Source organism: Chrysemys picta, chromosome 5 (genome assembly GCF_011386835.1).
Source record: "Chrysemys picta bellii isolate R12L10 chromosome 5, ASM1138683v2, whole genome shotgun sequence".
NCBI classification, from domain to species: domain Eukaryota; kingdom Metazoa; phylum Chordata; order Testudines; family Emydidae; genus Chrysemys; species Chrysemys picta.
This window is the reverse complement of record NC_088795.1, coordinates 17,415,091-17,432,922: the sequence shown is the minus strand read 5'-3', so window position 1 is coordinate 17,432,922 and position 17,832 is coordinate 17,415,091. Positions and strand designations below refer to the sequence as shown.

The 17,832-nt window shown below is 44.2% G+C and overlaps 1 protein-coding gene and 1 long non-coding RNA gene across 3 annotated transcripts in view; both read right to left on the bottom strand.

The window, feature by feature from the left end:
- The window catches only part of BMP3 (bone morphogenetic protein 3), a 29,898-nt gene extending 26,689 nt beyond the window's left edge, over positions 1 to 3,209 (bottom strand). Inside the window, exon 1 of the mRNA XM_008165686.4 lies at positions 2,039 to 3,209. Coding sequence (XP_008163908.2) covers positions 2,039 to 2,360 — 322 coding nt within the window. The 5' untranslated portion in view covers positions 2,361 to 3,209. The remainder of the gene's footprint in view (positions 1 to 2,038) is intronic.
- Positions 3,210 to 3,490: 281 nt separating this feature from the next.
- On the bottom strand, positions 3,491 to 13,322 carry LOC135983543 (uncharacterized). Of its 2 annotated transcripts, none has more exons than XR_010601223.1 (3): positions 12,881 to 13,322; positions 11,634 to 11,776; positions 3,491 to 3,788 (listed from the first exon to the last, which is right to left on the bottom strand). It is a non-coding gene; the product is annotated as an uncharacterized LOC135983543 (long non-coding RNA). The 2 variants fall into 2 exon arrangements; XR_010601222.1 differs by lacking the exon at positions 12,881 to 13,322 and adding an exon at positions 12,340 to 12,793 and having other exon boundaries at positions 11,634 to 11,807.
- Between the last annotated feature and the right edge of the window lie 4,510 nt (positions 13,323 to 17,832).

Here is a 17,832-nt window from a genome sequence, read left to right as displayed (position 1 = left end):
TAATTATATTTCTATATCTAGCTGCCTGAAAGAGTCCAAAGCCACTTTATAGTCCTATTATATATGCAAAACACTCCTTGAGTTCAATGGGAGTTAGAGAACAGCTGTAGGGATAACCCTTAATAGGAGATATACAGTACAACTTATCTAAACTTCAACTATCTGCAATTTCCTGTTATCCAAAAGAGAGTCATGTCCCCTATTGCCTGTTAATTACACCAAAAATCCCCTCAATTATACAAATCCTTGATTAGCCAAAATCCCTATGATATTTGGTTAATCAGGGTTGTACTGTATCACACATGGAACTCAGCTACCAGAGGGATAGAAGGATTAGCAACATAAACGTATACAGTTAGAACAAAAAATAGTTAAAACACTAATTAAACCATCTATATGATGCAGCGTATGCATTACATCAGAAGACATATTGGCATATGTGTAGGGAGCACTACTTCTTTGTTTCTTTCACCTTCGAGTTCCAGTCCCTGGAGTTCCTTGTCAGTTTAAACATGATGTACTCTAGGGCCCCGATTCTGCAAAGACTCATGCACATGCTAAAGTTAACCTCCCCTCCCTCACCAGGCCTGATGAGCATGCCTATTTCATTCTCTAGAGCAGGCTCATTTTCAATGAGTTGCTTTCTTGAACCGTAAATCCCGTATAGTAAAGAAACATCTTGCAGTTTGCAGTGCAGTGGCCAAATGCTCACAGGTAATCCTAATGCTTTCAACAACTGAAACATGCAACTTCCGTTTGATTTGACGCTGTAAGTCAGGGCAGCTAGAAAGAGGGGATTTTTGCCTTGAAAAGACTAAGTGGGATATTAACTGTAAATGCCATTTGGCCATTAAAGCGCCCAGAGTGTATTTATATTGTCATCCTAAGGCTTTCACTGATGAATGGATTTTTCAGGAGCTGTGCATGTTAGAGCTTTGGGGAAATCTCTTCACAGTGGTTTCAGACAGACCAAGAACATTATCAGCACCTTAAAAATTATGGACCGATCCAGTCCCCATTAAGGTCACTGGCCAAACTCCTATCGACTTCTACAGTGCAAGATTGTTTATTAAGGTTACTAGACAGTTCCTTAACTCGAACTGGATACAAGTGTTATCAAGTTGACATTATATACATTTGGTTTTATATGCAAATGCGTTACTAAACAGAGTTTATTTTGTGCTGTGTTGGCAGAGAGCTGGATTAACCTCTGCATCTGCTGAAAAAGGAGCACCCATCTCTAAACTCATGTAGGATCCAGCGATTATTATACGCACATGTCACACAAGGATTATAGCTAACGTATGGCTAGAAGGTCTCTGGCACAGGTATTGCACAGCCAGCCCTGCAAAATACACACACCAAACTCCCAAAAGAAAAAGGAATCTCGGAATATAGGTAAACTGTTTCCATATGGAGTTTCTCTGCTTTTGTTATTCTCACTTTGCAGACCTGCAAGCTTCTCCCCATGCTCATACCCAGTGCAAAGCCTGTTACATTTCCCCCAGCCCCTTTGCATGAAGTGTCAGTTGCATTTTCACTGACAGTGCAGTCAAATACACAAACAGCCTTCACCTCTCTCCACAAGTAGTCACAACCACACAGCAGACATATATCTACCAAGCCTCAGTGGGAGGGAGGCTCCCAGGTTTGGGGGGGATGTCACATTTGGGGGGGGGGTCACATTAAGGCAGCGTTAGAAGTTTCTGCCTCTTGTGAGGAGGGCTCTGTGTGGCTTTCCAAGCCGGTGAGGTGCTGTCTTTTATTGGACCAACTTCTGTTTGGAGAGACTGGAGCGTACTCAGAGCTCCTGACATTTCAGATGGGTGTGTGTGTGTGTGTTTCCCTCATCCATTGCCCCTGCTTTTGACAGCCCTGAGGAGACACAATTTCGAGAGACTCACCCTGAACTCCAAACACCTACCTGGGCTCGGGGGGAGGAAGCCAAGACTGCGGGGCGGGTTGGGGGCAGCAGCTGACCGGCCAGGTGGCAGCTGAGCGGGCAGAGAGGAGCCAGGGGGTCAGGGGCCGTACTCACCCGCTGGCAGGGCTCGGAAGCTGCGGACCGTGTTGCCCTCCTGGAGGTGCAGCGGGTGGAGGCCGGGGAGCTCCTGGCGCCGGGCGCTGCTGTACTTGTCATAGAGCCGGAGCATGTGTTCCGAGACCTTGTCGCCCGGCGGCAGCTGCTGCGGTGCGGGGCCAGGGTCACCTGCCGCCCGGGCTCGGCCGCCCGTGACTCCTCCCAGGGCAGCCTTCCTCCGGAGCCCCACGAGGTGAGCTCGCAGCAGGTCCCCCAGCGCTAGGCACAGGCAGCTCCAGCCGAGGCAGAGGCACAAGAGCGAGCGGGGCGACCCAGCCATCCTGGCCAGCCCCCCCCTCGCGAAAGCCGGGCGTGCAGCGAGCCCACCCCAGGGAGCAGATCACCAGCAAACCAGCCCAGCGGCTGCTTCACCCCCCGCCCCAGCCAGAGACCGCAGGGACCAGTCCGCGGGGGGGAAGTCGCGCTCTGCAGCGGGGCTGTTGCTGGGCGCTGCAACCCCCGGGATCCTGCAGACAGGAGGCTTTAACACACAACTGCATGCATGCAAAAAATATAAGGACAGCAGCAACCCCCCCTCGCCGCCTTTCCTGGCGCTTGCAATGAGCTCGGGGGTGGGGGGTTTCCCTTGCCTCTGTGCGGGGGGGGGGGGGGGCGGTTGTTATTATTATTGCAGGCGGGTTCAGGGGTGGTGCTAAAGCGGCGGCGGTGGAGCGGAGCCTGGATCGCAGCCTCCCCCCGCTCGCTCGCTCTCGCTCCGGCTGTGGCGGGGGCAGGCGCAGCCTGGCGGAGTTTTGTGCTCTGCGCGCGGAGTCCCCCGGCGCTGAGCTGTGTCATCCGCAGCCAATCGCGCCGCCGGCTCGGCCGGGCCCGGCTGCGAGCGAGAGGCAAAGCGAAGGGGAAACCGCCCCCCCCCGAAGGGGACACGCGCGCGGGAGAGGCCGTGCTAGGCTCGGCAAATGCAGTCCCTCGCGTCCCGCGGGCAATGGGGGGAGTTTACACCCTCTTCCAAGAGGAAGAGAGGGGAGGGGGGTGAAGGGGGGGGCTGCTGCAGTTGGTCGGATCATAGAAAGCGCAGAGAGTTTGGGCACGTCTAAAGGGCTGGGAACACGTGCGCCCTGCGCCTGTGCTCAAGGTGATCGGTCACCTGGGAGCTCTGCCCACCTGACAGGACCCAGCTCCCGGGTGGGACTCCGCCTCTAAAGTGCTTCGGTTTTGCCCCGTCCCAGTCTAACGTGCGTGCAGAGGAGCGGGAAAGGTGGCCGAGCACATGGCAGAGTCTGAGGGAGGGACAGCTTATTCCAAGCTAGGAGGACCAGACAGCAAGTGTGAAAAATCGGGACAGGAGGTGGGGGGTAATAGGAGCCCATATAAGAAAAAGACCCCAAATCAGGACTGTCCCTGTAAAATCAGGACATCTGGTCACCCTATTCCAAGCATTAAAGCTTCTTTCTTTTTTCTTTGGATGCGTTTATTGGAGTTAAAGCAGGGACATCCTGCAGGCCACAATACAGCAGGGCATCCCACCCTAACACATGCGCAGCAAGATCCATGCAAAGGCCTTCCCATGCCTCCTTCACCAAACCTTTTCACAGTCACCCAGAGGGAAATAATTGTGCCCCCCCAACCCGCCCCCACAATGCCACAATATACTCATTGAACGTGCAATAATGTCCCTTTCAACTCAACTCCCATTACGTTCTGCAAGAGAAACGGAGTCATTGTCAACTGGAATCCTCCCTTCACACATCTGGAAATGAAAACAAAACAAATAAATCAACAAGAGATAAAGTAGAAAAACCCTTGCCCTTCCAAAGTTTACATATGCATCTGTTCAGGCTTGGAATACAAGCATCTTTCTAGTCTGAAGAAGGGAAATATGAAATGATACTGCATTTAGTACATGGGATTTATCACTCAATATTTTTGCCACTGTATTCATACACTCACTCTGTGCAATTATGCATTACTAAGTTATATACTGGTAGTTTGTATCTTTCATGTGCATATTATATAGTGATATAAACGGCAAGCCCATACAAACATATAGGCTAAAATTTTCATCATTGCATAAGGGAGTTAGACACCCATCTTTAATTGATTTTCAATGAGAGTGGGGTGCCCAACACATTGAAGTGTTTTAAAAATTCCCACCCATTAATTACAATACACACATGTATGTATGTATATAAGGGGACAATCTTAGTAACATCACTGCTGTACCATATATATAATATGGTATATTAACCTGCCTTGCTTCCCTTCCTCCTCTTCCTCCCCCCACAAAAATGACTAATTATTTTGGATGCCTTAATTTCTGGATGGCCAAATCAAAACACAATTAAAGGACCTGATTTTCAGAGGATGGGTGTTCAGTGATTCATAGGGTGACCAGACAGCAAATGTGAAAAATCGGGACAGGGGGTGGGGAGTAATAGGAGCCTGTATAAGAAAAAGTCCCAAAAATCGGGACTGTCCCTATAAAATCGGGACATCTGGTCACCCTAGTGATTCATTCAAAAAACCTAGACACTTTTGAATATCTCAGATATATACATATGCAGTAGTATGGTACTTCATGCTTTTCATTTTACCTGTGCATGTAATTATCAACATACATTAAAGTAAGGCAATTAAACACACAAAAATGACAAAATGCAAAAGTTAAGGTGGTATGGGGTGGATTTCTTAAAGAGAAAAAGTATTTCTTGCTTGTGAAACTGAAAAAGACTAATTGATTTTAGCTAAAAATGTCAACATATACAATCAGATCTGGCTGAGATCAAGCAAGGAAAGCTTCAGTCTACAACAGGAATACCGGACGAAGCAAGTGAAAATATGGGTTAGAATGGAAGTGCCATTTCAACTTTAATTATAGTGTTCTCTGCTGCTGCTGAGAGATATAATGAGAAACCCCTTTAAATAAAACTATAAGAGAGTGACACAGTCTGGTTTAAACTGACACAGGCAAAGCCATTCACAGTTAAAAATGTACTTTGTTATGCCTTGGTGTGTGATGACATCTCCAAAGCGTGAGGGATCTTACAGATTCTGGCCTTGATTTTGATCTTACATCAGCGTAGATCAGGAGTGACTCCCCAGTTGTCACAGTGGTATAAAACCAGTATGAGAGAGAGAAGAATCATACCCATTTTGTGTACATCCTAAGCAAAACTGGGTTAATTAAGGAGGGAAACCCAGTCTGGAATCTCACATTCCTTTTGTGGATTTATTTATTTCAAATCCTTTAACTTTCTTGTAAAGCACTGTTTATGGGTTCATTTCTTTTGTTTTTATTTAGTTTTTAAAGATTGCGATAATTAATACAAACTGAGCATGTATGATAGTTTACACAGTAAACCACAATGGCTACCACATTCTTACTCAAAGGATCTAAGAATGTATTTAGGGACCCGAGAAACAGTAGTTACACTGACCCTTTATGGTCTAATATGTTAGATCCTGAATCAGGCTTTCTTTACACACAGTTCTGAGACCTGATCATGCAGTTCTGATGTATTTAAACTCCGATTGACTTCAGCTGAAGTTATACATGTGGAAAGCCTACAGGACTGGGCTCAGACTATAATTGTGAACTTATTAAAGATGCTACATAAATACAAATTGTCAGAAGGGTCAGATTCTGCTTCACTGACATCAATGGGACAATGTTTGTAAGTAAAACCAGCAAGATTGGCTCAATACCTGTGTTTGTACTAATCTGCAATATTTGGAGTTCAAAAAACAAACAAACAAACAAGCAAACAGACCTCAACCCCCCATAGACTGAATTTGTTAAATAGGCAATAACATTCCCATGAGTACAAGGCTAAATAGAGAGATGGGTGTTTTTCTAGGTGATTCATTTCAAAAGGAGGAAAATTTAATGTCTTAGGGCCTGATTGTGCAACTCTTACTCAACCTTTAATACAACTTACTCAGGCAACTTACTGGTAATCATCATGAATAAGGGTTGCAGATTTGGGTCCTAGACTCCTGGGGTCTGGCTGATTCCCATTTCACAGGTTTAACACCAATGTATTTTTATTAGTATTATTTCTATTGCAGTAGTGCCTAGGAACCTTAATCATGGACCTGGACCCCTTTGTTTTAGGGGCTGAACAAAAAGCAGTCCCTGCTCCAAAGAGCCTAGATTCTAACCCTATAGACATAACTCTTGACTTGCATCAATGTGAGATAAGCACCAGGCCCTTGAAGTCTACACAATTTCTGCTGCTATGTTGAGGAGTTATGAGGATCTGTGGGAGGGCTATGTTCTTAGCACCTAAAAATGGGTATTGTGCTTATGTTATAAACATCCTGGCAGTTAGAGAGCCCCAGAACTGACATGTTCACCCTCTGGGTGCCCATGAAATGATCTGATAGTGAACTTTACAGAAGCAAACATCACCGGGGAAGGTTATTAGTTTGTTCCCCATCTCAAAATGCCATTGTGTCCTTATATGAATGTAGCACATTCATCTTCTGTGAACAATATTCCTAACTATAAGACACATTTCTGTTTTATTGTAACAAAATCCAAACACCAGATATGCTGGGTTATTTAGGCTTAGGTCAAGTCCCATCTGTTTGTATAACCCTATAACAATGTGTCTGTATGTGTCATTTTTAGGAGGGGAGGGGAAGTGGAAAGAGAGAGAATCCAGCAGTGGACTGGGAAAGTGATATAGCTGGAGGAGGACATGGATGATGAATTTACAGCCTGCCTGTCTTGCGTAGTACATCAATACTATCAGCACATTTGAAAGGATCCTGAAATCGGCATAGTCAAAGCGTGAGTCTGTTGTACTGTTGCTGCTGCTCTCATTGACTGCAAAGAGCACAAGAATAAAAGGGACCAAAAAAAAAAAAAACCAGATTAAAATGTGTTGGGAATATTAAGACTTTCAAGTACCTACAAAATACACTGAATTGCAGGGCTTTGTCTAAAATCCCCTTTAATGAGTGCTTCTTGCACTACCCTGTAATCTGGGGGCAAGACGAGTTTTATTTTCCCCTGGTTTGCCATATTGTGTATTGCTTCGTGTCTTCCGATTATGGCCTGCTGCTAAATTCTAGCAAGATAGCGATAGGGCCGAATTCCGGCTCTCCACACCTCAGCTGCAGGAGGAGTGGAGCTGTATCAAGCGAGGGGAAGGTCCCTGAATGATTCTAGCTGCACAGGGCAGATGCAAAGTGAGGTCCCATAAATTGCCAAGGCAGCTGACACACGAGCTGTTGCCACCAGGTTTATGCCAGCAAAGAATTTTCCCTTCCACGTCTGTATGAAGGGGCAGCTGGATCAAATTTCAGTGGCACTGTGACCATGCATCCTGCTCTGGCAGTAGCCGTACGGATTTAGTATAGACCGCTGCTTAAAAGTGGTCAGGCCTTGCCCCGTGCACCCCTCTCCACCCCAGCTCTGTGGCCTAAGGAACTTTGAGCAAGTGAAAACAACCTTGGGGAGGAGGGCTGTTGTCTGCCCCCTCACTCCCCCCCACCCCCAACTCCTGCTAATTGGTGCCATTGCAGATAACACCATTTTTGTGTGTGGTAGATGTCTATTTACTAGGAGCTGCCCTGAGCTCACCAACCCGCTTCACGCAGGATGTTGCAAAGATGACAATGAGTTCAAGCCACTGCCAGTCTGGACCATATCCAAGCCAGTAATCTAGAGCTGAGAGGTTCCATATCCTACTGCCAATCCCCCGAGACATCTAGGTCTCACTGGTTGTGCTTAAGTAAATACCTAGTGTAGTGCTTATTGGTAATGACCTAGTAAGTAAATAAAAATTTGGCAAAAAGAACCTTTGCTTAATTCAAATTATGTAACTTAGAATTTGTGACGGTGATTTCGTACCCATACTATTAATTGCAATTTGTTTTATGTGACTGCAAATGTCTGGTCGCATTTTACAGAAGATGTTACAGGCTACAATGCTTACACAATTACACTGTGAATCTTAGTCACAGTACTCTTATACTGTAAGGGTGGGAGTTAGGTGCCCAACTCCCATTGGAAGTCTATGGGAATTGGGAGTCTAACTTCTATTAGTGCTTTTTGAAAACCTCTTCTAAAGTCTCACAAAATAAGGGCTCAGTTTTGTGCTACTGAAATCATTGGGTATTTGCTATTGACTGAGGGGGGAATTTTCAAAAGCAGCTAGAGGATTTAGGAGTACAACTCCCATTGACTTATCAATTGAAAGCCAGTGGGACGTGTGCTTCTAAATCTCCTAGGTATTTTTGAAAACTCTTCCCCTTAAATGGGACAGACTCAAACCCTAACATTATTGTGTGTGGCACAATCTTTTTATGTTCTGGGTCAAAATCACCCCACTCCTGCGATGCTAGTGGAGTTTCACTGGGTGAATTTGGCCTTTAGGTTGGAGAGAGGTTTCAAAGCAAAAAGAGAGGGTCAAATCCTGAGCCGCCACTATGTCCCCTGTGTGCTGTTCCCACCCCTCTCCCAAGGTGTCACGAGTTGCATACTCCAAAATGGAGGTATTCAAAATAAGCCTTGACAGTTTGGTCTTGGCAAACAGACAGCAGGCAATCCACGAGAAGCATCTCAAACCCCAGTTTCTGAAGACCATTCTTTCATGAGTACACGACTCTTCATGAATACCAGTTTCAGCACGTTATGGTTTTTAAGGGTATGTCTGCACTGCAGCTAGGAGTGAACCTCCCAGCCTGGGTAGACAGACGTGTGCTAGAGGGGCTCAAGGTAGCATGCTAAAAATAGCCATGTGGACATTGAGGCAAGGATGGCAGCTCAGGCTTTCAAGCCCACCCAAGCCTTTGGTCTGAGCTCAGGCGGCTATCCCCAGTTTCCAATGGAGCTGCTAATTTTAGCACGCTAGCTCAAACCCTGCTAGCGCAAGTCTGCCTACCCAGGCTGGGAGGCTAGCGCCAAGTTGCAGTGTAGACGTCCCCTAAGAGGCTGGCACAGAGACCAGTTTTCTATCATGTCAGCTGTGGTTTGTTTTTTTTCTGTCAGTGTTTATTGCTAAGATAAGACCACATTAAAAAGAGAGAGGGAGAGGGAGATGCCTGGAGATTTGGCAATGTGAGGAAATGGGTTCCTTTAAAATCAAACATTTTGGTTTGAATAAATTGCGGTTGGTTGGTTTGGATTCTTAGTATGTCCCCATGTGAAATTCTCAATGGGCATCTTTTCAGCTCGGTTTCTTCAATAACATTTTGCAAACGATAATAAGGGCTGTGGAAAGAAACTGTGGTTTGGTTTGCAGTGGATATTTTGATCCTGGTGCTACTTTCAGAATGGAAACGTAGTAATTCAAGGCGTTTATAATACCATCTGTGGCCTCAATCCTGCTCCCAATGAAGTCAGTGGGAGCTTTGCCATTGACTGCAGTGGGAGCAGGAACAGAACGTAACAATAGCTTTAACAGTATCATTGAGCTAGTCTTTAATTTCAGAATGAAGCCTAGAGATGTCCTAATATATTTGAATGAGCCTTTCCCTGACTAAATGGATAGTGATTTTTTTATTCGGGCCTTAGCCTCCTCTGGTTTTAATTTAGTCATTATCTATTCCAGTGGTCAACCTTTTTTCATCTGTGGACCCCTAAACATTTTAAATGGAGGTATAGACCTCTTTGGCAATCTTAGGCTTGGTCTACACTACCCCCCCTAATTCGAACTAAGGTACGCAACTTCAGCTACGTGAATAACGTAGCTGAAGTTCGAAGTACCTTATTTCGAATTAGTTGAAACTTACCTTGGTCCACACTCGGCAGGCAGGCTCCCCCGTCGACTCCGCGGTACTCCTCTCGGCGAGCTGGAGTACCGCAGTCGACGGCGAGCACTTCCGGGTTCGACTTATCGCGTCCAGACTAGACGCGATAAGTCGAACCCAGAAGTTCGATTTCCAGCCGTCGAACTTGCCGGTAAGTGTAGCCAAGGCCTTAGACATAGTATGTGGACCATAGGTTTAAAACCACTGATCTATTCCATTAAAAAAAAAAAAAGACTTCAGAGGAACAAGCTAATTACTCATCCAGCAAAGACAGAAAGGATGCTACATTTAGAGAAGAGCTCCTGGAAAGAAATTCCGTGAAGTTCCTGTATTGGAAAGAAGAATGGATCTGGGCCAGAACTTTGGGGAGATTATGACTTTCTCAACTGACACCTTATCTGCAAAATGGAGCAAACAAAAATATTGGATCTCAATTCCTTCCCAATGTTGGGAGAATCCATATCTTGACCAACCTAATAACTAATAGCAGCTAGCTGATGCTAACACCTCTGTTGGTGTCAACATCGTTTTTAAGAGCCAAATTGTGTCTGGCCTTTATGCATTTCAATAATAGGAGTGAGCGCAGGCTGGCCACACAAAGTCTCTCCTACTGACTGTGTTAGAGCCAGGCTTAATTGCATTCAAGGTAGAAGGGTAGGTGCCAACCATTCTTTTTCTGTGGAACCAATCGATACACCTAAGCTGCTTCTCAACTAAAATACTACAATTACTGCAATATAATTTAATTCAGAGAGCATCTTCTGTAGGTGCATTGTTAATATAGGGTCAAATCCTGTAGATCTTATCAGGGCCAAATCCTCAGTTGGTGCAAATTGGCAGATATCCATTAAATCCATTAACTTCAATATAGCTGATCTCGTCATACCAGCAGACTGTTTGGCCCTTGTTTATCCCCCACCCTCCAGCTCTAATTAATGCAAAACTCTTATGGGGATCAATGGGGGATTTTCCTCACCTGGCTCAAAACTGAGCAGGGGCCTTAGCAATCGGTAATTATGTACACAATCGGTGCCCTTAAAAATTAACATTTACCACACTGTAGTATTTTTACTTTAAGGCAGGTTTGCCTACATTTTAAAGGGCCCAACGCTATTCCAGTTGAAATCAACAGGAATTTTCCCACTAAGCTAAATGGAAGCAGAATTGGGCTCAAAATGTGTAGCTCGGTGAGGCATTACAGCTTAATGCGATGTAAATCATATTGACTTTTTGGGTCACATCCTCAGCTGGAGTAAGTCAGTGTAGCTTCATTGACTTCAGATTCACCTGGTGCAAACCAATGTGTGTCTAGCTCTTTCAAGGGCAGCAACTGTTAAATTTAATACCTGGGAAATCTACTTTCTGGGCCATAAAGACTGCAGGTATAAATGGGCACAATTCCACTGAATTCAGTGGAAATGTGTTATGTCAGCAGTGAATTCCACCTTCTCCCCCTTTCTTAATGGGTATTTGTGTTTTTTTCCTGAGACCTCCAAATGACCACACCCAACTGTGTATTCTGATGGGCTTTGGAAGTCTTCATTGTCAAAGAACCACCAGGTCATTTGGATGAAACCCAAAGGCTTAACGTGTTGAACTCTGGTTGGTGTTGATGCAAGAGCCATAAAAATGATTTGTGGGCAAACTGCAATGAGATCTAGTCTGAACTTGGTGTAATAGCACTGTGCATATTTTGCATATTTAATGGGGATGACTAAATGTGGTTAATTTCCCCCCCTCTCCGAATCAAACAAAACATCACTGTTCTGATTTGCCCAATACAGCAACTCAATGGTATAATCAAAGCAACCGAATGGAATAAAAGCTTACCTACCTTTCTCTTGTTTATAAAAAAAGACAGACTTTTCAAAATGATACACTGACCACCTCCAAACCTCTGAGGGAATACAACTTTCTAAATCACATCTTTGGTGCAAATGTGAGAAGCAGTTCTCCGTTAGTCTGGAGGACAGGTCTCTGCACAAAACAGCAGAGGAGACATGCAAAGCTAAAAAATATGAAGACAGGCAAAAATTACAAACCTCACCACATGGGCCAAATTCTGCTCACACACCAGTGTAAACCTAGACAGACTATCAATCTCAGCTGCTGTAGATTATGAAAAATGTGATACATTATTAGAATGAATAGAAAAGATACAAAAGGGTCAAATTATGCCAAGAGGGGCCTGATCCTGGATGGGGCAGGTGCACACATAAAACTCCAATTGGCCATTATGTATCTGAAGCAAAATCTGGCTCAGAATATTTAATATAAAGGAAATTCTGGCCACATATAAGATAGCCTGGGTATTCTTCCTCCCAGTTTATTAACACACGGACAGCTTGCTTTATAGTTGGAGGTGACTTGACCACCCTCTCTCATGCTGTTGTTTTGCATTTCTCATTTCTCCCTGGCATCAGACACAATCACCACCACCAGGGAAGGTCCTCACACATGGCTATCGGTGCAACTCAAACCTGACCTACAGCATTTCCTACTATTTCCACCTTGGCCCCAACCATTATTGGCCACTGAACCTCAATCCTGTCTGCTGTCCCCTTGCTGAGATTCCATTTTATGCTCCATACATTCTGCGACTGCGCTGCACCTTGTAATAAAACACAGGAGTGCTGGGAAGGGGCTAGTCTTTATTTCTTTGCCTCAGTCACATTGTGGGCCTCAGCGCCAATTAACTTCATTTGAATGATGTGTGACCCTTCTGCCAGTGTCATCAGCTGCAGTAAAGGCCAGGTTCAATGCTCTTTACCAATTGCTTTTAAAATAACAAACATGAGCGGAAGCCTTCACTTGACACCTTGAGCCCCCATTCCCTGGCTTTAAGAACTTTAAATTTAACACACACACATACTGTAGGGGTGTTTCTTTCCCCCTCACAACCACTCAGGAGTCCTTGGGAATAGGAAACAACACAGACCCTTTTAGGGAGGGAAAGAAGATAAACCTCTATTTACATAATAAAATGAAATTAGCAAAATCCAAACAGTGCATTAGGGCCGATCCTACCAAAGTACTTATTCATTGCCCAGAACTCTTATTCACAAAGCAAACCCCACTCACCTGCACCTCATTGACAAATCCAATTAGACTTGGGATGGTCAAGTGGGCATCAGCAGGTGGCTCTCCTCAGGCTGTCCACTGCAGCCGACTGAAGTTCACACCATCAGCTGCTGCCAGGTCCTCGTTCACTGCAGTCAGCTGCCCCAGCTCAGTTGCTGTCAGGTTCAGTCCCACAGTCAGCTCTACTGCTACTGCCAGCCCACCCAGTCTCATAAAGACAGCTCCATGAGGGTCCAGAATCTCTGGATAGGCAACCCACAGCAAAACTCTCCCCAGGGCACAGCCTCCAATCTTTCCGACACAATCTCTGCTCCCTTTGTTGATTTGGGCTCAGTACACCACTGTCAACTCAGGGTGATTCACTTTCCCCCGGCTAAACCATTCACAATGTCTCCCTCCTTATATAAATATATTTCCATGCACTATTTAATATAGTTTCCAAAACCAGACAAAAGTAACTCCAAACAATACATCATAAACCACTGTACAGATCCACACTGGGGCAAAATTATAACATGCAAATTAATCCTGCCAGATCTAGCGTTCCACATTCTCCTATGGGGGAGCAGAGAGCTTCTTTTCCCTTCAAGACTTCTAGCTCTGGGGCTTACAGATGTGTACAAAAATAGATTTCTGCAAGACTGGGCAACATGGAGAAGCTGGCACCAAGCAACATTCATTGTGGTGCTCAATGTATCCTGTGCTTGTTCGGGTAGCAAGTACTTCACCTTGGGTGGTGATCTCCCAGAATAACTCCTCTAAAGGCCTGAAAGATCCCATGTTTCTCTGATCACAGAGAACATCCACTGTGGGCTCTGGAATAATTCTGCTTTGAGCAATGAGATGGGATAAAAGGAGCCTCAAGAGAATCATGGCCAAATAACAAAAGCAATGTTTTTCCTTCTTGTAAAGAGTGTGTACTATATACCAGGCTCTAATCAGCATGGGCTCCATGCATTCTGCACCTGTGTTTTTGTTTTCTTTGCAATAGGAACAGTTGCTTGGTCTGTGGTGCATGTCCCTGCCTGCCTTGCAGAGAGCAGGCCGCCAGCTTTCTTCATTTGGATCTGGTTTCTGTTCTGTATGTTGGAAGTTAGTGTTAATGGAGGGATTTACTCTACAAAACTCATTCACTGATGGCCAATTTGAGAATACCATCAACAGCCGGAAAATAAAACGTTTATAAGGCGAATGAATGTGGAAGTGTTGCATCCCATTGGAGGCCTCGTTAGCAGTTTACACTGGGTGGGGCTAGTTCTTAATATGGCACAGGACACTGTCTCTTGCATCTCTTTTCCTCTGTTTCCCTTGTTCAACTTCATAGGACGTGGTTTGGCTTGTGAGGCTGCGGCTGTAGTTGTGCATCTGAGTGCAGAAAGTGCTGCTCTGTTTCCCCAGCAAATGCTTTACTATGTAGCTATATTGTTTGAATCTGGGTCCTAACTTCTGCCACTGTTCAGGGCTGTTTGGCTATGGGTGTTGGATTGGATCATTATGTTGGCAGGAAACCTGCCAGTTATGGAGATTGAAGCTTCAACAATATTAGTGCCTTTCAGATCTCTGTTACTACAGTGGGAAAGTAATATCGTTATTACCAAAAACAAAGGGCGTGATTCTCAGATACACTAATGTCCCTCTGCTAGTGTAACGGGACATAGCGTACCTGAAAACCAGGGCCAGAACGTACTTGTGCCCTAGGAAAGAATCAGGCACCACAACCAGGGAAAAGCTTCCAGTGTGATAAACAGAAACAACAGCCAAAAACAAAAGAAAAAGGTGGATGAGTCTAACCTGATTCCCTTAATGAGACATGCTAGGGAGATTTTTTGAATTCATGCACAGTAAGTGCATACATGTAAATACATCAGAAAGGAATTTTGTACCTCAACATCTAGTATATTATTTTTAAACCCACTCTGTTATACGGTCTTATTTCCTCCTTTCCCGCCGTCTTTTCTATGTCCATAAACACTAAGTTGTGGATCGTTTCAATCCATTAATTTTCTTTTGTACTTAAAATTCAGAAGGTGAAGGTAGCAAGAGGTATAAAATATATGGCTGCTGATGGGTAAAGATTGAGTAAGGACCCTACATTCTTTGAGGGAGGTTATGTAGCAGGTGGCATCAGTGTAGAAGTGAATCAAGCTACAGTAATGCTATGGGGGCACTTACGTACTTGGAGGCAGGCACTGTTATACCATCTGCGAGGGGAATGGGCTATGTTTCTGGGGGAAGGGGACCAAGTGGTTTGCCGAGATCGCCCCAAATCTTTATTTTCAGTTGAAACTGCTGCCCTACAGGTTTCCACCTCTTGTGGCTCAGTTTATTTAGTGTATCAGAGAAGGGTAGGCAAGGTAAGCAGGGACAAGAATGGTGATGTTAACCAGGAAGAAATTGCCTTATTTGAGGTTCAAAGTATTGTTAACAAACAAAAACCTTCATAAAACTATGACTAGGGTCCAAGGTCCATGCAGTTTTGCATATTTATATCAAATTCCACATAAAAACAAGAGTATCAATTTCTAGGGATAAAGTAAAAGAGCAGAATATATAATGTACACAAAATAATATTTATAGACCTTAGCTACTTGTAACCAGTTTAAATATGCTTTACACAAAAAAGCCACTGGCATAAAATTACAATTGTATAGATCCACTGTTCTTGTAATATACATTCACAATTTCCCCCCCTAATAACTCTTAATGTAAACTCTAGTGCAGTTGTACTGAATATACACTTGCCCTATCTTACATAACTGTCATGGACAGAGTGGATAGTTTGTATTCATCGTTGCTAAAAAGTCAAGAGTGCAGGAGGGACATTCAGGGAGTTTTCATACGGTTATTTCTTGAAACAGACTTTTTCCTTGATTATCATGTTTGGCACATTGGTCTTTTATTATTAATGGAGATATCCTATCCCCTAGAACTGGAAGGGACCTTGAAAGGTCATCGAGTCCAGCCCCCTGCCTTCACTAGCAGGACCAAGTACTGATTTTGCCCCAGATCCCTAAGTGGCCCCCTCAAGGATTGAATTCATAACCCTGAGTTTAGCAGGCCAATGCTCAAACCACTGAGCTATCCCTCCCCCCATACTTACTATGTATCTAGCCAGGGCAGCACAATGATATGATATTGGGAAAACTCATCAGTCACAGCGGGCAGGTAATAATTTGAAAGCGTTTCAAATGTTGAAGTAGCCATAAGGAACATATCGGCTGTTAGGGGAAATTAACCAGACTGTATGAAATGTGGGGCCAGATTTTCAAAAATGCTCATGGACAGAGTTTCAAGTGATCCCCACCCAGAATGGAGGCTAGATTTTCCAAAAAGCGTAGCTTCCATGGAGACACCTTAAAACTCAGCCTTGCCATCGAACTAAGTAATAATCACTTCAGATTTTGCATTTAGTTAGTATCATCCTAGTTCTAACTTTTTAATTTGATTGCATGCAGGACACTAGGGTTATCAGTTTTTTTTTAACAACAATTTGATTGGCCCATGGGCTGTGGCAGATGCAGAGACTTCTCCATGACTGGTCATTTCGACTGGCTTACTGGACTGCCAGAGATTTTGTAGATTCAGTAATATTCCGTTCCTAATTACATTTAGTTTTATGTTGTTGTTGTTAAACTTTTCATCAGAATCTTATTTCAAATTAGAAACTGCACAAAATCAGTATTCCCTAGGAGGTGAGTGTCAACTTCAGAAGACGAGGCTGTTTATATTTTACAAGCATCTCAGTTGTACTCCTTTAAAGACACACAAGTCAACTGTTGCTCATTCATTAGTACATTCACTGATCATCACATTAATATGTACAGGCTGTAATTTAAAGCCCATTTGAATCCAAATTTCCTTCTTTCCCCCTGCAGGCACAGACATGGTGTTCTCCTAATCTTGCTGTAATTTACCAACATCAAAAGTGTTGATTTATGGGACAAAGGTTAGTGAAAGCTGAATTCACCTTGAAGAAATTATTTCCACAACTTTGGAAGTCTAATTCTATTTACTTTTATTTCATCTCTCTTTCTCTTTCTCCCCCCCCCCCCTTTTATTCATAATTTCCTCCATGTTCCAGGGGCTGTTTCCCACGTTAGATTTTTATAACTTTAAGATCTGATTAGACCAAGAAAGAATAATTAAAATCCATAGCTTCAGAAGTATGAAAAATTCAATCACACTTGTTCATTTTCTTTCTCAGAAATGCCCCATCCACCAGCCTTTAGAGTTGGGGTTTCCTCTTCTCCGGCTTTCAATGGAGACAGTATCAGCATCTTACATTAGTGTAACTCCATTGACTTCAATGGGATACCCTTACTTTACACCAGTATGAGTGAGTGAAGAATCAGGCTGTAACGGTTTCAGGAGAACTGCATCTGTATTCTCCCCTCTGGGGTCCACTCCAGGCATGCCCAGTCAGGTCTCAGGTCTCCAACCATCACCTGTCTCTGGGCAGGGATCCTTGTCCCACTTCCTTTTGATCAGAGGTTTAAAGGTTGCAGAGCCCATGCCTTACACTGTGATTTCCCCAGCAAGCCAGTCTGCCTAATGGCCAGCACCCATGCTTTGCTCTCTCTCTACAAGGGCTATGAACAGTGTATGGACGGTGTCCACACAGCTCGTTCTAAGCAAGCACCTTTATGCTTAAGGTAAAAGCATTATAGAGAAAACCTAATAAAAACAATTAATGCATGTTTAAATCTGTTTAAGATACCAGGAGTCACTCCTCAGTCTTATGGAGTCTTTGTGGGCCAACATCTTTCAAACCTTCTGCAAGGGTTGGGGGCCCCATTGGACAGGAGGTCCTGTCCATTTGCTGGATCAGAAAGAAGTCCCTGATGCAGCATTTTTATATCAAAAGCCCTTTCTTTATCTGTTGGGCAGTGAAAAATCCAATGTGAACCAGTATATATAAACCTCCCACACCTCTCTGGAGGTGTTTATCACCT